At 31.1% G+C, this 16,006-nt stretch overlaps 1 protein-coding gene and 1 non-coding gene across 2 annotated transcripts; both read left to right on the top strand.

The window, feature by feature from the left end:
* The first annotated feature begins 2,061 nt into the window (after positions 1-2,061).
* LOC132938165 (52 kDa repressor of the inhibitor of the protein kinase-like) lies at positions 2,062-4,739 on the top strand. Its single transcript, XM_061004851.1, has 4 exons — positions 2,062-2,241; positions 2,339-2,561; positions 2,703-4,372; positions 4,722-4,739. Exons 1-4 carry the CDS (start codon positions 2,062-2,064, stop codon positions 4,737-4,739), a joined length of 2,091 nt encoding a protein of 696 aa, XP_060860834.1.
* A 9,363-nt stretch (positions 4,740-14,102) lies between these two features.
* On the top strand, positions 14,103-14,242 carry LOC132939991 (U4 spliceosomal RNA). Its single transcript, XR_009664044.1, has one exon. It is a non-coding gene; the product is annotated as a U4 spliceosomal RNA (small nuclear RNA).
* The last annotated feature ends 1,764 nt before the right edge of the window (positions 14,243-16,006 follow it).

Here is a 16,006-nt window from a genome sequence, read left to right as displayed (position 1 = left end):
GCTACCGCCAAATTATACTCCTGAAGATTTGCGCCACTAAAATTAAATTCACTAAAAAAAGGATTTTCTAAAATTCGTATTTCAAAGAGGAACTCACAAAAAACGAATATTTTTTCGTTTATATATTGGGATGCCATTGGTTCAAAAAATAAAACAAGTGTAAAACTTGGTCAAAACCACCCAAATTACTTTGTTCAAAATCGGTGCCAACGACCATTTTTTAATTTGTAACGAGTAATATTGTACAAGATCAATCTTGTATAGAATAATCGGAAAGTCGTGGTAAAAAAAATTTATAAATGAAATTCCGTTTAGTATATTTTTTGCTCTAGTACCTATACCTACCTATTTTACAATTTCAACATTAATTTACCATCTACTATAGAGTCTTTCTAATGCGATATCGTATATAGGTATAGTATAATAAATATATCCCATTAAAAGAATATAAACAAAATTGTATGTTAATTATCGTAATATTATATGGATATCAAATTTTCAGAATTAAAAATGAAAAGCTGTACAGTGTACCTATATATATAGATGTCAAGTAAATATACAATTAATGAAATAAACGTGATAATTAAATTTTTAAGAAAGTCTCTTTGGAAATTTTTCTTGAATTGATATTGATATAGTTTTTTGTACGGTGTGCAACCCTATACACGAATAAACAAATATGTTATCAGAAGTTGAAGCTGAAAAAATCCTATTAACAGTTGGTATATTATTTTATACACGATATTTTTACGTGAACATTTTTGAAATCTTTCCATAATATATTAATTAGATGTTTTATGAACGTATATATAATATATGCCTATATTATATTATATGTATTTATGTTAAGTTAAAAAAAACTCAGATTCGCTTGCAATTAATGGCTGAAAATATATCATTAGTGAAAATAATTATTTTCAGGAATTTGTTTCTTCTTTTACTATACAATATACAGCATCATCAACGTGCGTAATATATTTTTTCTTCAGTAGTCGGTAGGTACCTACGTTCCTTTAAATATATAAATTCAAGTTAAAAATGGATAAAATATTATTAGCTGCAAAGCGTATACACGCTATAAGTGAAAGAAACCGCCTGGTTTTACAGCAATTCAATATCGTAGGTACCTACTCGAACAATAATTTTAGTACGGTTGTACAAAAAAACAAGGCGCTCTAAAATGTTTAAATAATATATTTTTTCATTTAATTAAAAATTATTTAGAGAGTTAAAGAAAATTACTTTGAGAGTTTGGACTTCAAGAGTATGGCCTTAGGTGATGAAGTCTAGAGTTAACACTTATACGCTTGAGTTGTACGGGTGGGCTCCAGGTTAGTCGTTTATCTTGATATGTTATGTGTCCAGTTGTAACGTAGACCGTAGACTTGTAGGTTCCACTGGTATTAATAATTCCAACTTATCTAATTCATTTTAATCTGTAAAAACATTAAAAAAATAATAATTATCATTATGATTCTTGTATACGATATTATACTATACTACGTATACTGTATTATTATACCATATATTAGTACATTCCTAATGTCACACAATCCTATAATATTTGAATATTGTTAAAATGTTCCATTTTATAATAATTAAATACCAAGGCCGTATCTGGGGGGGGGGTTTTGGGGGTTCAAACCCCCCCCGAAATTGTTCGCGTTATTTTATGTCGTAATAAAATAACTATTTCAGTCTAGAATAATCGATAAACATTGATACGTGCATATACGAATGACAGCTATGGTCTACGTTATAAACTTAAAAATAACAATTTGTACCAGATAAATTCACTTCGGGTATATCAGCCGGATTTCTTGATAATATTATAGGTACATACTGCATAGGTATATATATGTATAATACATTACCACCAGAATGTGTAATCGACAAAGAACTATTTCTTAGTATTTTAGTAATCTTATCTTAATAGTCTTTGATGATAGTTAAAACTTTTTCACGGGCAATATTCATTTCCAATATTTAGTTGACATTTGGTTTACGTTCTGTCGTTTTATTGTGCTACGATTTACGAAGTGTTTAATTTATTTATTTGAAATGGCAAAAAGACAAAACACTATGATGAATAATTTTTTTATAAAAAAGCCTAAATTAAATTTATTGGAAAATGAAGTCGAAGACACACCACATACATCAAGTTTATGTCCAGAGTTGAACAATGAAACATCTACCTCAAACGTTAATATTTATGATATTGGGAAATATTTGAATCAAACTGTAAGTAACGAATTGAAGTATAAATTATTAGTAAATAAATGGACCCGATGAAACTTATAAATTTCCCATAGTTGGAAAAAGAAATTTAAAATTCCAGTTTAATTGGTTTAAACGATTTTCTTGGCTTGCTTACACAACAATAGGCGAACAAGGAGCAATGTGCACGTTTTGTGTTTTATTTGCCAGGGATTTCGGAGGAAAGGGAAATCATCAACAATTAGGAATCTTAGTTAATAAGCCATTTAATAATTGGAAAAAAGCTATTGAAACTTTATCCCATCATAGCACAACACAGTTTCATAAAAATAGTGTAATATTTGGTGAAAATTTTATTAACACGTATACCAAACTTCAACCAGATATTCGACAACAACTCGATTCCGCAAGAGCTCTACAAATTTCTGAAAATAGAAAAAAACTCGTTCCAATTATAAAAACAATTATTTTATGTGGCCGACAAGAGTTAGCACTTCGAGGGCGAAATGATTCGGGTCCTCTTGATTTAAATGAACCTGATCATAATGATGGTAATTTTAGAGCACTGTTGCGTATGCGAATTTCATGCGGAGACAAACAATTAATTAATCATATTGAAAATCAGTCTTTAAACGCTATGTACATAAGTCCTAGTATACAAAATAATTTTATTAAGATTTGTGGGAAAATAATTCAAGATAATTTAGTTTGTAAAATTAATGCAGCGAAGTCGTTTTCGGTTCTCGTTGACGAAACTACCGACATATCACGCATAGAACAATTGACTCTTTGTATTAGATATATAGATTCAGTAGAGACAACTGATACTATTAATTATGTTTTACGTGAAGACTTTTTACAATTTGTACCGGTTCACAGCACTACTGGTCAAAACCTAGCCTCTGTAATAATAAATTCATTACAAGCACTTGGAATTAACGATAAATATATGGTCGGTCAGGGTTATGATGGCGCTGCGTCCATGAGTGGAAATCTTAAAGGCGTCCAAACTATTATAAGGGAAAGTCATCCAGCAGCACTTTACGTGCATTGTAGTGCGCACTCTTTAAATTTAGCGCTAGCTCATTCGTGCAATGTTCAATACGTCAGAAATTGTATTGGTACAATAAAATCTATTGGAAATTTCATTAAAAGTTCGGCTATGCGGACAAATATATTAAAAACTAAAATAAAAAACATTTTACCTAATACCAAGTGGACTAAACTGACATCAATGTGTGACACTCGTTGGGTTGAAAACCACAACGGAATTCAAAGATTTGTTGAAATTTTTCAACCCATTGTTGAAACTTTGGAAGAATTACAATTAGTTCAAGACATCAATACGTCATCAAAATCAATTCAATTTTATCGAGCAATAGTTACTAGTGAATTTATATTAAGTATGGTTACATCAAATACTCTGTTTTCAATGACACTTCCACTGTGTAAAAGTTTACAATCAGTTAGTTGTGACTTAGTAGAAGCTGTACAACATATCGAGACAATACTAAACGAATTAACTCATTTACGTGAAAATATTGATCATACGTTTAATGACATTTTTGAACAATCTGAACTTCTTTTAAAATCTATTGACGGAGAAGAAAATATTAGAATTCCCAGAATAGTAGCTCGTCAACAAAATCGTGTGAATATTGTTACTAATTGTCCGAAAACATATTTTCGTATAGCTATTGCAATACCATTTTTTGATGATTTTATAAGACAATTAAAAGAACGCTTCACTAACCATAAAAAAATAATATCTTCGCTGTGCTTTTTACTTCCCAATAAATGTACTAATTCCGAATTAGAAGCAAGTGATTTCGAATTATACTCAGAGTTTTTAGATTTGGATGCACTTTCGAACGAGTTAAGACTTTGGAAAAGAAAATGGTGTGATAAACCAATATTAGAACGATCTCCTGAAATACTTGAAGCATATTCAAATTGTAACAAAAATTTTTTCCCAAATATTTCATTTTTATTAAAAGTTTTGGCAACTTTACCAGTAACTACGGCGACACCGGAAAGAACTTTTTCGACGCTGAAAAGAATAAAAAATTACCTAAGGAATGCAACTGGAGAAGACCGATTGACTGGCCTAGCATTACTCAGTGTACATAGGAATATCGTTGTAGATCCAGAAGAAGTAATCAATCGTTTTTCAAATGAAAAACAAAGAAATATAGAGTTTGTCATATAAAATATAAACCATTTTTCAAACTAAATGTATAGAATTAAGTTAAATAATCTAATTAATATTAAGTCTAAAAATGTTTTAATGTGAATTTCATTAATAAATACTATTTATAATTCTACAATATTATGAATTTTTAACCATATTTAATTACCTACACAATATTATAATACAATTAGAACACACATTTTTGGATTAAAACCCCCCCCGAAATTAATTTCCAGTTACGGCCTTGTTAAATACCTTATTGTTATGTACACATATGTAATATGTATAACTGTATAATCATTGAACGTTTCAGTTTTCAAATCTCAAATAGTTATAGCATTAGCGCAACTAGGGACATGCTGAGGGGACCCCCCAGTTTAAAATGTGCACCCCCAAAAAATAATAGATATTTTCCATTATATTTTGAAGTAAAAGTTATCAATAAACACAAACATTTTGTTCTTTACCTAGGTATATATTGTGTATTGTGGAATACAAAATGTATATAATAGGTACTTCGCTATACTATGTTCCCAGCTATAACATAATATTATGAAATAATCTTTAGCTTATTTAATGTGTTGTACAGAACAGGTCATAGATACGTAGTTATTACTTATTTGTGTAACAATAGTCATAATATTATTATCGGTAGACGAAATAACTTTGAACACAGGATAACGACATTTTATCTTTATCTTTGGCGGGATGAAAGCCTATAAATGTGAGCGCGTTGACATTGTCTCCTTATTTATAATTTGTTATTGAAGTGTATTGGTTATTAAATATACTATTATAACACAAATCATTTATAACAAAATATTGTTTTTTAAATTTTTACGTACCTACGAGTCTTACAAACGCCGCACTGATCTTTAGAAAAAAATAATTTTTTTTATGTGATTTTGTCATGAAGGGAAGCGTCTAAATACTTCTCCAACCCCTGAGATTTCGTAAATTTTCACTTAATCCACTTGTGATCTGTATAGCTCCAAAAATATATTTCTTTAATCTCTACCACGGTCTTATGTTATACAATATCATATTTTTTATCTTATTAGTATTTGTGTTATCTATATTACTTCAATGTACTCGATGTACCCATAGGCTGACTGCAGCGTCTCATAAGTTTCCACACCACCTATGCTTGTTAAACGACATTATATTATATCATCCATGTTGTTTAAAAGCATGAGGTAATAAACGTGGGGCGTTTTTTTTTTATTGTGTTGTCCCCTGTAGCCCTAATCCACATCGCAAGCGAGAACACACGAACACCGGTCGACTACAATAATATTGTAATTTACATAAATCGGTACAACGAAAACCGCACTACTCTTGAATAAAATTGTTCGTTATTTATACACATATTTTAATATAAATAAACAAATATCAAATTTAACGTTAAATAGGTTTTGATTTCAAATTTTTAATTTTGTCGCAACACGGCATTCACACATTTTTTGCTTACTATAGCGTTGAATTTTAGTATGTTTCAGCCTCTGGAAAGGCGAGCTAGGCTGCTGGTGCCGAGGGGTTTATATTAGTCACATATCATTATAATAAGTCCAAGAGGAGTAAAAATACAGTAGTTTTAAATTATTAGGATGATATCCCCCTGATCTTTATTTAAAAATTCAACACTGTCCTAATATCATAACTATATTATTATTACTATTATTATTACATATCATAAATATGGATAAGCAAATCGTTTTCAAAAACAAGAAAATCAAAAAAAAAATTAAGATCTTAAAACAAAAAAAATCACCTCTCATAGAATAACAATATACCGTATACCGTATACCTATGTCACACCACAATAGCATAATATACAAACCTTGGTTGTGGTCAGGTGCTATAGACGATTTGTTAAAGGGCCATCTATTCACGGCGAGTGTGAAGAAAAATGATGAGAGATAAGACGATTTTCGCGCGTTCGGTTCAGTTGTTTTCCGACAAACGTATCAGCCGGAAACGATGGCGACGGACCGACGCGACATGTCTATTATTATTACTATTATCATCATTATTTATATTATGTAACCGTTATTGTTATTATTATTATTATTATTATTATTATTATTATTATTATTATTATTATTATTATACTATTATTACAAAGCTATAATAACAGCTTTGTGTATTGTGTCGCGTATTTGGTTTCCCGGCTTATCTTGTGTGATTTTTCACACATTTTCGGCAAGTCAACTTGCTATAAATTATAATACTTTTCTCTCTTTTTCTTATTTTTGTAAGATATTATTATAGAAACACACTTTTACCGTAATATATAGTAAACAAATATAATAAGCGTAATGCGTTATTATTAGTAGACAAAATTTAGTTGAATTAGTAATACCTACAATATTATTATTTTATATCGATCAGGTTTTGCGCTACAAACGCGTTACGCGTCTATATTATACGCCGATGTTCAAATTATCATAATAAATTATAAAATATTTATATCGACACGTGAAACGTCAAACGTGTATGGACGCCAAACAAAATAAGCCATTAAAATATAACGTGTCAGTAGTTTAAAACGCTTCTCCGAGTTCAGCGAGTTACGCATTTAATAAAACTATTCGATCCGAATTCCAATTGTCTAAACGGAAAATGGAAAATAAACAAATACCTCGAACATTTCAGTATTACACAAGTTGTAAATTGTAGTTTGACATTTTCGGCGTTTTTAGTGGTTTTTTTTTTCTTTTTATTGTTTGTTTACAATAAAGCTTAAGAAAATTCGCAATTTTAAAATACTCGAAATACCACGAAAACTAGCAGAAGTCGTATCTTTTTGTATATATTATACGAATGGATTAAAGCAAAACAGAGAAAATGTTGCCAAAAAAAGTGTTTATAAATATTGCGTGTCTAATATATAAATAACACCTATGAAATTGTTATATTATTACAAAACACATACAAAAACTCGTCTTACGTTCAATTGTGTTTTTCTAAAATATAATAAGAAAAGTGTTAAAAATATCATTCTTCATATTTTAAAAACTGCAGTGATTAAGTGGTTTGATGTTATGAACTTTTTCGTATCTAAATAAAATATATTATAAAATAAATGTATAAAAATACCTACGTCTTAATACCATCTTCATTAGCTGATATAAAATATGATTGCTTGATCAGCAAAATATTCGCGACAAACACCCTCGAAACTCGTGGTTATATAAACCGAATTATTGTAAGCAACCCATATACGGCCACATACAAACACAGATAATGTACTAGGTTTAATTTTTAGGTTAATTCACTCTAATTTTTAAACAAACGAAGCTAGACGTGACCTGCTGAGCCCTGGGAGTAAAATGACTTAATGTTCTATGTTAGATACACATTTGATAGACGGAGACAACAAATAATGCGTGTATAGTATCCTCTCAACAACGTGTATTTTTTTTTTTTAAGATTTCTCATAAATAATAATATACTTATAAGTTATAGGTAATATTATATTTGTACACAGTAAAATAATGAAATGTGACAATCTTAAATCGTACACCGTTCACGTTATATTATTACGTATATTCTGCGACGCATTTCAACACAATGAGTGTGTGCTGCAGAATGCTCCATTCGGCGTAGAACTTGTAATATTCTTGCGTGAATAATTTGTTGCGCTCCAAATAGCCCTAAATCGAGTAATAATTAGTTTGAAATTATAACCATTCGAGTAATAATAATTAAATCCGTGCAAACGTACAGCATTATAGAGTTGCAGAGCTGCAGTATATCAAGGTAAATTATTATTTATCTGTATCTCATCCAGATAAAAAAAAAAATAATACCTAGACATCCAATTTTCGTCAAGAATTAATCGTATACCAGATGAATAAAATATGAATTATTAGTATAAAAAGGTGCGGTTCTAAATTCTAGGACTACATTTTTGTACGGTAAACGGTACAATAAATGTTATTATTAGGTCTTAACTGCGAATAAAATTCCCCCTCCCTCCATATTGTCTTGGTAAAATATTTCGGCATAGTCGAAAAATTGCACTATATTTATGTTATTGCCTCCGCATATTAGCCGTAGGTACATTACTTAATTTTTCAATAGATGGCACCAGAAATGTTAGTACGTGAAACAGCTGCCCACCCTACTCTAGAATCGCCACTGTAAATATTATTTTTTACGTTATTCTCTAGCTGCCATCACGGCATTTATTGTGTGCCATCGCGTAGTGGAACAATATTAAACTATTATGGAATTCTGAATTACGCGTTTTACTGAGAATATTTCGATGTGATTGAACGTATAATATTTGGGCAATATTCATATTATGACAATATGACATGTACATTTGGACTGTATGAACTGTGAATGTCGGTGAGTATATTATATCCCAACAAAAACACTCCGTCAACTCCGTGTAAAAAACGCTAAGTAAAAAAAAAAAAAAATATAAATGCCATAAAATGTGTGATATAAGGTAGAAATCTAAGTAAATGGTCTAATGTGTAAAATGTATTTATTAGTAATTATTTCAAATTTAATAAAATTGGTTATTTATATTAATTTATAATATGAACTATTTTAACTAAAATTTATCCAAATTTAGTTTACTTGGTCGGAAACAAATTTTTATTTATCTTAATGGGGTCTGCATTATTTATTACATAAACTTAGTACTTGACTATACATTTTTAGGCTGAATGTTCCGGCCAAGTAAACTAAATTTGGATAAATTTTAGTTAAAATAATTCATATTATAAATTAATATAAATAACCAATTTTATTAAATTTGAATTAATTACTAATAAATACATTTTACACATTAGACCATTTACTTAGATTTCTACCTTATATCACACATTTTATGGCATTTATATTTTTTTTTTTTTTTACTTAGCGTTTTTTACACGGAGTTGACGGAGTGTTTTTGTTGGGATATCATTAGTTTTTATTAGGGTCAATATATTTTTTATTTTTTTTCCATTATTATGATGTAAACATCTTTTGCACCACGAGGCCACCGTTCAAACTGTACAGATGTATCGTTACATCTTACCCATTTATTCTGATGTTTTATTATTGCTGTATAATGGGCTTCAGTCATAGATTGACCATGATGGCAAATGACCGAGTTTAAAGTGTAACATTTACTATCCACTGTAAGTGTTGTGGTTGGTAATGAATTTATTTGCAAGTTTGTAATTTTTGTGTTCACATTACTCCAAAGTTGAATTTGAAAGAACAAATATTCATGAGTATTGAGTATGTTTGTAGTCTGTGTATGGTTTGAAGTAGTATTACAAGCACTACAAATTATATTTTCTATTGTAACTTCTTTAGACATGTCATTCAACATAGAATGCATTGTGACAGTTTTTGTATCATTTGGTACATTAAGTTGAATTATATAATTATTTGAAATATGTACTCTACTCTTTTTACACCTAGAGCATTTTAATATCGTCTGAAGTTGATGAAGCAAAGAATTGTGTAAGGGTTCATATAAAGATATGAGTGCACTAATAAATTCAGCAGCATCTTGCTGTTCTATGTTAACGTAAGGATGACCAATCTGATTTCTTATACTAAATGCACTTAGTTGACATACTTGTGATGTGTATGAGTATGCAAGTTTTTTTAGTACAGTGTCTTCTAAAGAATTAATTAAGATATTTAGTATGCGAGTACAATTGAAAATTACTTGCAAAGATGCATTTGCATAACAAGAAACCGCATATATATATATATATATATATATATATATATACTAATACAATATATTATATACAAATTTAATGGACAATGATTGAATGACGGACAATCGATACGGTTAGGTTAGGTGATACCACGTGGATTGAATAAGAAACAATAACGCAGACAACAAGCTCGTACACAGGACGCGAGACGAAAGAACGAAATTACGAAAACAGAATGCACCGATACCGATAAGCGATAGTGAACTATGTCCGTGTGTTGTATGTGTCTAGCGGTGGTGGGAAGCAATAGTAGTGGGAGACACACGCCGCCGTCGCAAGAATCCCCTCACCCGTCTCCGTCCACATGACGCGTTTAATACGGCAGCCGGCGGCGAAAGTAATATAAAATGATCACTTAAATATCCACAGTTTTTTGATCATAACTAAAATATTATTCAACCGATTCTATTGAAATTATAAAAGCACGTAGCCTATGATTTTCTCGATCGATTGATACCTCATTCTAACTATTTGGTCCATTTATTAATAAATGATTAAATAATAAAGAACACCAAAATATTAACACGTATTAAATGGGAATGTTTAGGTTTCTGTATATATACACGGTCGAGTGCTTCGCCTTCCTTTTTTTTTACTTAGCTCGCGACACTACCGTGTCGCTGGATATTATAGTAATATAGTATGAAGTATGAACATTAGTGCGTATATCCGTTATCGCTTTTAACTCACACACACGCACATACGTCATGTCAATATACGTCGGGGAAAATGAAATATACAAGTTTTTAGGAAAGCTCACTTTGCGACCGCGCTAAATTCCCAGTTTCTAAACGCATTTTAATACAACGCAATAATAAATTATAATTCCATTTTATATACAATTTAAAAATAATTATTTGGTAACCTTTATATAATTTGGTAGGTAATTATTTTTAAAATAGGCTACTATGAAATATGAATCTATATTAAGAGGAAGTCAGCGCAATATTTGTTTTCTTTCTCAGGACCCACACGTAACATGAATAAATCGCTTTCATCAAAAAACGTTTTTTTATTATTTTTGAGTAATCTTAGAATAAAATATTCACCAATTACAAAAATTATAGAGGATAATATCTTTGAAAGTATGGCTATAGGTTTTATATTTTATTATTATTTCACTTTGTATTCGACTTTCAAAATAAAAAAAAAATTGTTGTATATTGTTAAATATGATGTTTAAAATTTAAATTGTTTTGAAACCATATTTAGACAAACCGATATGTCATACGCCCTTAAAAATATTATTCTTTGACGTTTCTGTAATAGGTGATTTTACTCTAAGGTTACTTAAAAACATAAAAAAAATGATTCTGCAGCGTAAATGCATTTTGTCTATGTTGCGCGTGGAACAGAGTGAGAAAACAAACAGTGCACTTCTATTAAATATTCATATTTTGATATTATTTGATACTGCTGGCTAGTATGAATTTACTTCGAATAGAACATTATAAAATTGTAATATACAAACAATCAATTTCCTAAGCAGGGCCGATTTTTAGGCCTTATAGGAGTTCCCATGTGTCACGTACCAGGCGCGGCATGGCGCTTAGAGGGCCCCGGTAGACATCATAAACTATTGAGGTATACCTATAAATAATTATTTATTTCAGAAATCTGTATGGAACTATTGGACCAAAAGGATATCCCCCCCCCCTAGAAGACAAATCAAGTTTTTAACATTTTTTAAAAAGTTAAAAGTTGACCGAAGTCATCCATAAACAAGGTGACTTCGGAATTCGGGCACGCACTAATAACGGTTTAAAAACGATAATTCAAATAAGTCTTTGGTGACTCCGGACAACATTAAACTTTAAGAATAAAAACATAATTTCACGTTTTGAAACAAATAAAATTAAATAAAAAATACAGTTTCACCATTTGAAACAAATAAAATTAAAAAAATATATATTTTATCCTTTTTAATAGTAATATTATGATAATCCAAATTTTTAAAAGAAATTAAATAATGTTATCTATTCTACATATGTTACATTCAAATCAAAATTATATCTTAGGCACGTCCACCTATTTATTTTTTATATTTTGGCACTGCCCAATGTCAGGCCAGTTTTTATCTTTTTACACTTAAAAGTCGAAATAAAATACAAAAAGCCTATAAAAAAATTGGAAATATAATAGTTCAATACTCAATATCCTGTTTTATAACAAACAATTAATAAAAAATAATAATTCGAGGTTATATTCTGAGCCTGTAAAGTAGTAACGTAGGTACACATTGTAGTATATATAATTTTACATCGTTACCTGATGATTGTTATCAAGATAATAGGTAGGTACAATATAATATTAAGATAGGTATCTATTAATCCGTTATATAGATCATCACCACCGCGTAGGTATCTAACAAAACATTTGTATCGACCGACGTTTTTTTTTATTTTCGTCAATAAAACGTATAGATGCAGTAAGCATTTTGCTCTTGATTATTGTTTAGGTACTTAAGTTACGTTTTAGATCATACAATTGATATATTATATATATATCATCCGATGTTCGACAAACCACGAGCGTGGATAGTGGATCGTAAGTTATCTCATCGATAGGATAACCATAAAAGCGTGGCGTTCTATTAAAATAATTTATTTCGAAAAGAGTGTTTCGGTTTAGGTATTAGCATTGATTTTGAATAATATACTATATTAATATATGTAGATTGCTCATTGCGGTACAAAATACGCTACGATAAATTTACTAGCGATCCTAGTGACCAGCTGGTGTTATTATCCAGAACTGACTGCTCGGCGTATATTACAACGTCAGTTCTGGATAATAACACCAGGTTCGCTAGTAAATTTAGCATAGCGTATTTTGTAGGTACCGCAGTGAGCAATATTATACCATAATATTCATAATATTATATAATTCATAACCAATAGTATTACCCACACACATGTTCTATATTGTTCAATTTCATACGTGCTGACGTGCCGTTCATATTATTAAGTATGAAGTATGAACTCAAACAATATTGTACCATGTACCCATCTAAACTAAACGCAGGCCCGTACGTATGATTCGCGTACGAAGTAACTGATGTGAAATGGGCCTAAATTAATGTGCTAAAAGTAGTTGAACTAACTCTTATAACTCTAAGTATTCACGTAAGCGTATAATGTCATATACGGGTTGGCCAGGTAGGTGCCTACTACCTACGCTAAAATATCTATTAATATGTAAATAAAGAAAAAGCAAAGGGAATTAAGAAAAATAAGATAAACGATAAAAAAAAAAGCATACGAAATTGCAAGAATAACCGAATAGTTGTACAGTTTGTATATTTTATTTTTTCAAAAAAGATAATAATGTAATAAAATAACCGCACAGAATATTGTTAATAAATAATAATATCACAGAATAAAATAATATAATAATATGTTTTCAACGATTATGATAATACAATGATCAATAAGGTAATTATTACTTTCCGTTATGATTTGTTTTTTGAATTTAATAATTATAATAAAGTTCAGTCGAGTAGCGGCTAAAGTTGACGGATCAGATTAAAATGAATTCTGTTACGTGCAAATAATATTACTATTATTCGGGAATTAGTTCTCGGCCGACTTGTCAGTGGCTCTGTCTGGAGGACGGACGGTGTGCACTCGGCCGTCTCCGTCAAAATATCTATCGGCCCGCCGGCTACGCTTACCGCGGCAGTACTGTGTACGGCCGACAGAGCGCGCCAAACGCGCGACTTCCTTCGATCGGACCACCGGCGTCCCGAAATCCGGTGGACGGACGCCGGTGTCCAGTTTTCATCGTTGACTGTATCGAAGGGTGGCCACGCGGAGGTCGAGGGTGACGCCGTCGATGGCTCGGACGACGTCTGGACGGTGGACGATTCCGCCAACGCGGACGTCGCCCGACGGGCGTCTGCACGTCAGCCAAGGCCTCGGAACAGCATAAGAAGGCCCCGAAACGTCGTAATCATCAGCTTTGCGCAGTGGCGATATCGTAACCAATGAGGTCCATCCGAGGTGCGATTATTGCTAGTTGAAAACTTTAACCAATACCCCGCCATGTGGACATGAAACACTGTCCGCGTAGGCAATTTTTGTAGGCCCTAACGGGCTCATATCACTTGAATCAAATTTTAACATTTATAACAACGCGCGTCGGCCGCGACTATGTCTCGCCCGCGCACGTGGTAAGAGGCAAATGCATACTCACCGTTTTCGGGAGGGCGGGTGCAATTATGCAATTACGTATACTTGCCCGCGAATCTTCTGCCTTTGTCGATAGATATTATTATTATCACTTATCATTATTACGCGTTTTCATATAACTAGTGATTCTTATTATATCGGACAACGTATTAATTAATTAAAATCATTTATAGGCAATATTAACGTTTGTCATTTATGATAGGTCTGACGGATCTACTTTTTTCGGTAACTTGTGGTTATTTCTCAAATACCGTATACTACAGTCGTAGCCAGATAAATTGAGGCGGCGGCGCTTTTCAGTAAGTGTAGCTCAAACTAGTCGCTGGCAGTGTGGTGCAAAGGTCACACAGTTGCCTACGACGCGCTGCAACATTTTTCTTTGACGCGTCACACACACACACCCCGACCGATCGTCTTGAGGACGCACGCACGCACCACGCCGAATGACGATTAGTGTAAGTGTGGTTGTAATTGTATAAGGGTCGGGGGCTATTATATAAATTTTTTTATATGTCCATGGTACGGGGCTATCCACGCAGGTGCTGCATGCGCGCACATGTCAACGGCGCCGCTGCACAAATATTAAAATCGTAATTTTTTTTGCTAAAAACACGCTTTACAGTAAACAATTTTACGTGTGATCTGATTTCGTAATTTTTATTTTGTTAAAAAGAAGATGATTTTCCACAAGGCTCATTGGACTTTGATTCTTGATTTCGTTGCTTAAACAAAAAATAACTAAAATAATAAAATTTAAAATAAAAGCTTGTCAACATTAATCATATTCAAAATCGTATTATATGGTTTAGAAATATAAATTTGAAATTCAAATTTCAATGTGTCCTTTAAGAAGTGTTTCTCTCTCCAAAAACAAAAAATGATCCAACTCGGATTTCTATGACTTATTACGAGGCGTGACAGTTTTTATATTCTTATTGGCGAGTTATTGGCATAGTAGTGCACATTATTGTGCATGCTTATACGAGGGTGACATTCATCATACCACCCATATTGATATCAATAAATAAATAATAATTATCTTAATATATACGACTAACGCGTAGATCCAAGGCGATGACGACGACATTAGAAATTGCTTATTGTTGCCCCTTAATATATAACCACTTCCTTCCGATCCAATATAATTGTAATACAATATAATGAACAATTTATTTAAAAAAATGCTTTATTCTGATTTTTTTCAATGGAAAGATTATAAGGCACAACAAAAACTATTAAAATCTACCAATAGAGTTTTGTTTAGAGACATTGTATCAATAAATGCTGAACGTGGAAAATATGTGTTATTTACTAAAGATCAGTTTAATAACGAAACATACACAACATTGGATTTTCATCAAAAAAAAGTAAATTAATAAAAAAGGAATGACACCGCCATCTTGGCATACAAAAAATGTATGGAATACCAGTATACCGCAAGAAAAAAACGTGACGATATATACTTTCTAATTTGAATCAAATTCTGCCAAACAACAGAAAACAATTTTGAGAAAATATAACGATATGTAATTAATAATTAATTAAATTTGAATTATTATTATATAGACTTTGATAACTTTGATTTTAAAATAAAGAAATTCTAAACATAGTAATAATTTTCTAATTGTGTTATTAATTACGAATGTATAATTAACAATTAATAATATTGA

Source organism: Metopolophium dirhodum, chromosome 2 (assembly GCF_019925205.1).
Source record: "Metopolophium dirhodum isolate CAU chromosome 2, ASM1992520v1, whole genome shotgun sequence".
Classification (NCBI taxonomy): domain Eukaryota; kingdom Metazoa; phylum Arthropoda; class Insecta; order Hemiptera; family Aphididae; genus Metopolophium; species Metopolophium dirhodum.
The sequence above is the reverse complement of the archived record's forward strand: the minus strand, read 5'-3'. Positions and strand labels throughout refer to the sequence as shown.